Source organism: Nicotiana attenuata, unplaced genomic scaffold (assembly GCF_001879085.1).
Source record: "Nicotiana attenuata strain UT unplaced genomic scaffold, NIATTr2, whole genome shotgun sequence".
Taxonomy (NCBI): Eukaryota; Viridiplantae; Streptophyta; class Magnoliopsida; order Solanales; family Solanaceae; genus Nicotiana; species Nicotiana attenuata.
The window spans coordinates 56,862-65,885 of record NW_017674049.1 but is presented as its reverse complement, the minus strand read 5'-3'; the positions used below and the strand labels follow the sequence as shown (position 1 = coordinate 65,885).

Below are 9,024 nucleotides of genomic sequence, written 5' to 3'. Positions count from 1 at the left end.
TTGGGTTTTACATGGTTAAGTTTTTGAAGGAGAAAGGAGCTGAAAGTTCATGGGGGAAAGGTCGTGTGCTCTCTATGGTTTACGGCTGAACTTCTCCTAATTTTTCTATGGTTCCTTTCTTTGTTTTTGTATCTTGTGAAGGAGGAGACCAAAATCTGATGATGGTCTTTGAGAGGAAACGGCCGGATTAGTATCTTAGGGGGTTTGATGTGTCTTGTTCATTGAAGAAGAATGTTCACTGGGGGGGGGTCGATTTTTGTCTACTGAAACGGCGGATCAGATGGGGTTTTTAGGTGTTGATTTGGGGTCATTTGGGACCGGCGCCGCCACCGGCGAATGGGGGAATTGAGGGGCGGCGTCTCTAGGGTTCTTCAGAGACGAGGGGATTTGCGAGAGATGAGACGGGGGGTGAAGGAGTTCGGACAGTATTATACTAAAAAATGACCCAGTTCGGGGCCGTCCGATTGAAATGGATCAAGGGCTAGGATCGGGGCTCAGGGAAACGGGGTCGTTTGGTTTTTAGCGGGGGCAGATCGGGTTTTGTAACGGGTTGGGCCTGTTTGGTCAAGTTTGGAACGGGTAAGGGGAAATTTAGTTGGGCCTGGGAAAAATCAAATGGAGATGGCCCAAAAATCTGCTTCCCTCTTTTGATTCAATTTTCTTTTTTTAATTCCTTTTTCTTTTAAGAAAAAAAAAATTAAAACCTAAATTAAATCTTAAAACCAAATTAGCCTATCAAAAATACTAATTAATTCTAAATAACAATTGACATAACTAATTAAAAACCAAATTTGATGAAAACTACCAAAATTCGAAATTAAACAATAAAATGCAAAATTGGTTATTTTTTGGTGATTTTTCAATTTTTATGAAACACTAATTTACTAATTCATCTAAAAATATAAAATTAAAAGCTTAATGCAAATGCAACATATTTTTGTATTTTTTATGAGTTAAATGAAATTAAACATGCACACAAGAATGCAAACAATCAAGAAAATTCTACAATAATTCCTAAAATAACAAATAATTAAAAGAAAAAATCTAATTTTTGGAATTCTGTAGGAGTACTTCATGTGAGGCAAAAATCACGTGCTCACAGTACTACCAGTTCCTGGGTTAATTTTGTAAATGTTCAGATAATTCTTCTCTATTTTCCTATAATCTCAGGTGGATTATATTGACTGTTAGTTGGCTTACCTAGCGGATCGAGTTAGGTGCCATCACGACTAGTAATTTTTTTTGGGTCGTGACAAGTTGGTATCAGAGCACTAGGTTCGTAGGTTCAAGGAGTCATGAGCAAGTGTCTAGTAGAGTCTTGCGAATCGGTATGATGACGTCCATACCTATCTTCAAGAGGCTACAAGGCATTTAGGAAAATTTTCATTTCTTCTTTCCTTATCGTGCAACCTTGTTTAATCTTGAAATCTACGACTTTGGCTCTTCATTACTCATATGTGATGTTGCGTACTCAGTATTCGCTATGCGCCAACAATCTGTGATGCTGCAGATGGATTACAAAGGGCTATGTATGCTTGATTATCATCGCGATATATTTTCTAGCCTCAGGAGAAGATGCAGTGTTAAACCTTCCAGACGTTCGTTGGTGGTACGAGGCGGGTTGTTATATCTGGTTGATAAGCATAGATTTGGGAAGATTGGCTGGTGGGCTGGCTGTTGTAATTAAGGTGGGTTCATAGTAAGGTGCCGATTTGAGTATGGCCGGCAAGCCATCTCCTGCGTTATGAGCTTGGATCGTGTGTCTCGTATTAGGTTTCCATTCGGTGGAGTGCATATGTCATTATTTCAGAGCATTTGGGGAAGTTGTTCGACTATTGCAAGGATGGGCAAGTGCAGAGTCTTCGGAGTGTTCTATGATCAGAATTGCATGAGTCTTTGAAGTATTCAACTAAATAGTCGTGCAGGATCGGGGCATGCTATTGAGATATGGTACTTTGAGTTACCGATGAGGTGTTCTATGGCTTCGGGCTAAGTGGTAGAGTCTGCTAATGATGATCGAATTGTAGGATCATGGGTCGTATTAGTTTCCGGACTGAAGGATTGTTTGGTTATTTCTTCGAATGGTCATATACTGGTGAAGCAACGGGTTGGTCGATGCGTATTAGCTGTGTATTGAAGATTAGAGTAAGCTGAGTGGTTATCGAGAAGGTTCTGGTGAGTTCCAGGTCTTATGTAGCCTTTAAGGACTTTTGAAATTGTCTACGGGTAGGCTTGAGATCGATAGCGAATGGTAATCAGATCTACGGTATTTCCTTATCAAGAAAGGTCTACATGTCAATGTTGGAGAGATGCAAGAAACGGCTTCGGCTCCCCGTGAGGTTCCTTCAGGGTGGTCATATCGGATTGAGTTACTTTCGGGTTGGCAGTCTACGTGACTCGGTTGAGTCAGAGGCGATTGGTTCTGATTACTCGATTATGTGTTAATGAGTTCCAAAGAATTCATCATGGTTATGACCACGGCCTGAGTTAGTGTTTACTACAGGTATAGAAGCTATATTGCGTGTGGTAATGTTCCCCTAGATTGAGTTAAATGCAAGGTTCGTGGTTGATGGGGTGTTCAATTTGCACATGGCTCAGAGTTGATTATGGAACTTTCGTAGTGTCCCGAGTTAGCATGTTAGAGGCGATGCGCCGTGTGGGGTTGAAAAGTTGATTGAAGGTTGCGGTTCAGTTTTGGAGGGAAGGATATGAGTTCCTGATGACACGGATGATTTTGGGTGTTTAAGGTTTTGCTGGCACTATCTGTTCCCATCGGAGGAGATTTCGCCTGTTGGCAGGTACATTGTGTTTTGACTTGTGGGTATTTTTCCGTAAGATGATGGAGTATGAATGACGCATCAGCTATTTGAGTAGTAGTGTGGAGATCAGGTATGGAAATCCTGGTATACAAGAGGTTCAGAGACTGGATGTTCTCGTTGGAAGACTATTCCTTGATTGCGACTTGTGAAGGAATGTAGAGGATTAGGTGATTGATGGTATGTGTTATGGAAAGGTTGCTATGGGCTTGTGGAAGGTTATTTGCTTGTTCGGGAATGATCGGAATCTTGTTTGGGAATTATGTTAGAGCTTAACGAGGATGTGTATTCTGTATCAGATTGGACTCGCTTGCTCCTACGCAGCTGTTACCACAGGTATATTATCGGGCGGAATAGATCCTATTCGCGCCCTGGTCTATGTTTTGTGTTTCTCTCTTATGCTATGACGGGTTGTGAGGGTTACATGATTCTTCGCATGCATACTGTGATTCAGTTTAGGCCTTATGGCATTTTGGGCGAGATGGCCTTCGTGATGTTGATTTGCTTATTGCACCATAGATGTGCTTGTCCTTCTTAGTATTGTTTGTTCCTAATGATTTTCCCAGAGTAATATTTTGTGCACTCTATTTTGCTTGATATTGACGCATGTGATCAGTGAGCCCGAGTATTATGGCTCGATTGGTACCCCATGTGGATTGATATGATGGGATCGAGTTGCACGCTGCAACGGTACTGTGATGAAATATAATTCCTGATGCTTACTTCGTGTATTTTTGCTTTCACCTTGTTGAAAATATTTCATAGAAAAATGCTAAAATTTCCCTGCCTGCTTAACTTGTTTAGTAGTCTTCTTATTTAGCACTCTTACTGTTATCTGTCATGTCTGAATTACTACTTGTGGTGTACGGAACCGGGTTGTATGGGGCTCCATATGTTTTGGCGAGACTTGTCGGTTGGGCTGCTTGTATTGGCAGAGATGAGGTTTTTAGACCTGAGATTTGCACTATCGTAATGTATGGAAGAATGATATTATGTTTCTACGGAGGAATTGGGCAATGGCCCTGGTCGGACAAGTTTCTTGGTTTATTGATCAGATGAGTGGTTAAGAGACTATGCGTGCGTGTTTCTTTCATCATAGGCAGGGTATGAAGGTTTTGTACGAGGTTCTAATCGATATGAGGTTCGCTACCAGCACCAGATTTGTTTTTGGGCAGCAATGGTGGTCAGCAATTCCCGCTGTGAATATCTAAGTGCTAGGTGTATCATGTGAGTACATCTTAGGTTATAGTTATGACTTAATACAACTTGTTAAGACTTATATAGTAGTGTGTATATGTGGGATTCGGGTCGTGTAATGAATTTTGGATGTTAGAAATTGGGTTCTAAGGTTTAAGGACCAAGGTTGAAGTGAGGATCTCTAGTTATGTTTTGTTGGCAGACTTATGTGAAGCAGGGTGACGTGGGATCACCCCCGGGTATGTGCATAGTAAGGTTACACCATTGTATATATATTATCATGTTAGGGAGAATGTAAATCAGAGCTAGTGGTGATGTCGGGAGCTGACTCTGAAGATGTTCGTGCACTCCGGATATAGCTGTCACTTGTCCTTGGTAGCTTTAGATTTTGCTAATCTGTTTATGTAACTTTCGAACAGATCGTGTATTTATTTGTAACAACTTTGTAAATTTCAAATCTTAGAATCTCATGATTCGTACTACCAATTCTTGGGTTAATTTTGTAAATGTTCAGATAGTTCTTCTCTATTTTCCTATAATCTCAGTTGGATTATATTGACTGTTAGTTGGCTTACCCAGCGAATCGAGTTAGGTTGGGTCGTGACATATTTGGACCAAGAAAAACACAGCTCGCAAAAGCTCGAGCTTTTGAAAGTATTTTCAGACTAAGATTTAAACATTGTTTAGGAATAAAACTGCTTATTATCCAATTAAAGTAAAAAATTTATACTTGAGATTAATTTAGGTAACTAGACAATAAATGGAATTTATACTTATCAAAGTGTTTACACAAAAGGTTTAAGGATAAAAAATTTCTTTTTAAGAGCACCTTTCAGGCTAGCATAGTTGGAAACTTGATAATCCTGTTTAGTAAACTCTCAAAATCAGAAAATTATCAAAGCCTCGCTATATCAACTAGTATAAGTATTATAAATAAATTAAAAAAACAAACAAACAAACAATCAAGTTAAGGCAAATAAGGAAGACATTAGTGTGAATCAATTTTTAACTACATTTCATTAATCTAGTTATGAAACAAGAGATTTATTAATTATATTTATTACTTGACTTTGTTTATTCTTCTAAATAAGTAATACCAATAAATATAGACCATCATTTATCATGCACTTTCCGTTAACATAATTTCCAACCCGATTACATTAGATCTACATGGTTTAAAAATTTGTCCATTCTCTTCATAATTGAAGAAATTCAATAAAAGGAAGAATATTATATGATGATACATTTATACACTATATAGGAGAGTCCTGCTAACCCTTCCATCCTTATCTATACAGAGGTATATTTGCCTCAACATTCTCAACAATAGAGTTTGGAACTTACAGAAACACTTACACATACAATTTATGATATTTTGTGTAGTCTAGAAAGAAAATTGACAGAAAAAGAGCATAAACCTTTTCTTTTTTTGGCTTCTTATAGTGATGTGTAGTTTTTCTCTAGCTGTTGGTGCAGCTTCTGCACTATTTGTACTTCTTTGCATGTTGAACAATGTAAATGGAAAGTTGATCAATGATATAAACCAGTTGGGAACCAACGGCTGTGATCTCTTCCAAGGAAATTGGGTTTATGATGATTGTTACCCTCTTTACGATTCATCGGTGTGTCCATTTATTGAAAAGCAGTTTGATTGTTTAAAGAATGGAAGGCCAGATAAGGATTATCTCAAATATAGATGGCAACCCACTGGGTGCAATTTACCTAGGTACTTTCTTGAATCTGTAAAGTTTATCTACGTGTGATCTATAAGTCACAGATTATAGCTGTGGAAGCAGCCACTAATATTTGCATTAGGGTAGACTGTTTACATCACACCCCTCGGGTGCGGCTCTTCCCTAGATCCTGCGGGATGCTTTTGCACCAGGCTATCACTTTTTTTTTTTTGAATGTGTATGTTTTTTAAAATTGACATTGATTGTTTTATCTTTTTACCTTCTGTTTTTTGTTAATTTACTTAGCTGTATATGTTGTGTTTTGTAGGTTTAATGCGACAGAATTTCAAGTCAAATTGAAGGGGAAGCGGTTGATGTTTGTAGGAGATTCACTAAGCCTTGATCAATGGCAATCTCTCACTTGTATGCTACATGCAGCCGATCCACAAGCTGAGTATACTTCCAAAAGGATAGGAGAAACTTCAACCTTCACATTTGCAGTATGTTTTTCCTACGAATGTCAAAGTTAACTCATTTAAAATATTGAGCCAACTATTTGGACTGCACGCATATATAGAATTGACCGATAAGATAACTTATTAAAACATAGATAATAGGTGGATCTTTTTTTCTTTTTGGCGTTTGACTTGTTTAATATGTCATGATAAATAAAGAAAAATCTTTATTAGTTTTGATTTGGTATATAACAAATTATAAAAGAACAAATAAATAAATAAATGAAAAATGACGTGAGTTGAAGGGGTTGAGTTACCACTAATAATTTAACCCCAATTGACTCGCTCATCCTAAGTACCTAACCCAAGCAAACATTGGGTAAGTTATAATTTATGCCTGTTTTAACCAAGCCAAACGTAGTTCAATCCGTCTATTCGGCATCCCTGACTTTTTCATCACTAATTCATTGTCAATAAATTGTTGTGTTGATAATTAATTTATTCTCTAAACTGTTACGGTGATTCTAAAATAGACTATTAATCAAGTTCTTTAATTTCCAAGTCCCATATATTTGATTCTTGAATACATTGCCAAATGCAGAAATACAACACGTCGTACTTGATACTCCGAGATGCTTTCCTAGTAGACATTATTACAAAGAACAACGGGACGCGAGTGTTGATGCTAGATTCTCTCAGTGCAGCTGCTCAATGGAAAGAAATGGATGTCCTCATCTTTGATTCTTGGCATTGGTGGCTTCATACTGGCAGAAAACAAGCGTAAGTATTCTTCAATCAGTTTCCCATATTTCTACCTTAATTATAGCGTATAGATTTTGTTCACTAGCTATGAAGGGGAGACTTAGAGCAACAGCCGAGTTGTCTTTGTGTGGCCTATAAGCAGGGGCGAAGGCACATGTCTTATAGGGTGGTCAACTGACCACCCTTCGTCGGAAAATTATATTATATATATAGGTAAAATATTACTAAGTTTTAGAGGTATATAACAATATATTGAACACTCTTTGTCGGAATTTTTTTTTCCACTTATTTCAAATTTGAACACCATTAAGGAAATTTCTGGTTTCGCCACTACCTATATGTCACGGGTTCGAGCCGCGGAATCAACTACTAATACTTGAATCAGGATACTACCTACATCACACTCCCTTGGGTTGCGGCCCTTCCTCGGATCTTGCATAAACGCGAGATGTTTTGTGCATCGGGCTGCCTTTTTAGATTTCTTGTACTATCACTTAATTTTATCATATGTACAGGTTATTAACTAATGTTTGTCATATAAATTTACTTGTAATTATCTTATAAGAGACTTGAATTTATTAATTATCTTTGCATCGTCAATACATATCAAACCTACTTTCATTAATTGATGGAATTCTAAGTTTGGTCATATTATTATGATTGCTTTTGCAGTTGGGATCTTGTTCAAGATGGCAACTCTACATACAAAGACGCACCCCGGTTAACCTTATACGAGAAAGCACTGAATACCTGGGCAAAATGGGTGGACTCTGAAGTAGATACAACAACAACTAAAATATTTTTCCAAGGAGTTTCTCCTGACCATGACAAGTGAGTTTATGACAATATTTATACTTAGCATGGTAAACATATTATAAAATACAAGTTTAAGTTTTGTGCACTGACAGTATGATATTTAACTATAAAATCAGTTGTGCCGGAGTAACACAACCATTGAAGAGTACACAAGGACCTCATCCAGGAGAATTGGTACTGGAGAAGGTTTTGAGAGGGATTAAAAAACCAGTTCATTTATTGAACGTAACAACATTGTCACAGTACAGAGCAGACGGACATCCTTCAGTTTATGGGTTTGGTGGACACAGGAACATAGACTGCACCCATTGGTGTGTGGCTGGTGTTGCTGATACTTGGAATCTGCTCTTAAGTGCAGTTCTTAATCAATTATAGATCGCCATTATTTAAAGAGAGAAGTGGGAGGAATACCATTCCTTTGTTTTTCTTTCTTTTCTTATCTTTTTTGGGGATAAAACATAGAGTGCTCAAAACAACAATATGTACTACAAAGGTTATGCTCCAATTTCTTTTGAAAACTAGTATTTCTTTTGAAAAAATATGTATTAAAAATAGAAAGCATTTCTTTTTCTTATAACTAGTAGTATTTTACTGAGATAAGTAATTAAAATAACGAGTTAATTAGAGAAGAATTAATCTAAATAGCCGTTCATTTAATCGCTTAAGTTTAAAATAGTCAGCGGATATATATTGTCACGACCCAAATCGATGGGTCGCGACGGGCACCCGGTACCTTACTCAACCATGTACCAACGTAACGTATCTTTCGTATTATACAATCATAGGTAAATGAACCAGAAAGGCTGTCATGAGATAACTAGAAAAAAGCATGAGGCAATATTCGACATAGGATGACCCAGTATGATATATCAGCTTATACATATGACGTACGGGCCTATAAGGCCGAAATGATTACTCGTACACTGAACATAGGCCGACAAGGCCATACAATCTTTCACGTACATGACATATGTCTACAAGCCTCTAAGAGTAGATAAATACCATAAAGTTCGGAATAGGGCCCCGCCATACCAATCAATACATGTCTAAATAATACTGACCAAAACTCCGGAGCAAATGGAGCGCACCAACACCTTCCGCTGAGCTGATAGCCTACTTGGAAGACTCTCAATGTAACGACCCGCCCGGTCGTTTTGAGAATTTACGCCCCGATCTCCTATTAACTGTTTTCCCCGTGTTTATTTCTGCTATTGTGATTTGCCGGGAAGATTCGTTTTGAGTTTCGGAGTGTTTTGGGAAACTTAGTCCCTAAATGAGAGCTTAAGCTTTAGAATTTGGACCGTA

At 37.9% G+C, this 9,024-nt stretch overlaps 1 protein-coding gene across 1 annotated transcript; it reads left to right on the top strand.

Annotated features, from left to right (window-relative positions):
* The first annotated feature begins 6,662 nt into the window (after positions 1–6,662).
* LOC109217881 (protein trichome birefringence-like 43) lies at positions 6,663–8,252 on the top strand. Its single transcript, XM_019382169.1, has 3 exons — positions 6,663–6,921; positions 7,576–7,734; positions 7,836–8,252. The coding sequence occupies exons 1-3, from the start codon at positions 6,737–6,739 to the stop codon at positions 8,092–8,094; spliced, it is 603 nt and encodes a 200-aa protein (XP_019237714.1). The 5' UTR covers positions 6,663–6,736; the 3' UTR covers positions 8,095–8,252.
* Positions 8,253–9,024: the final 772 nt, after the last annotated feature.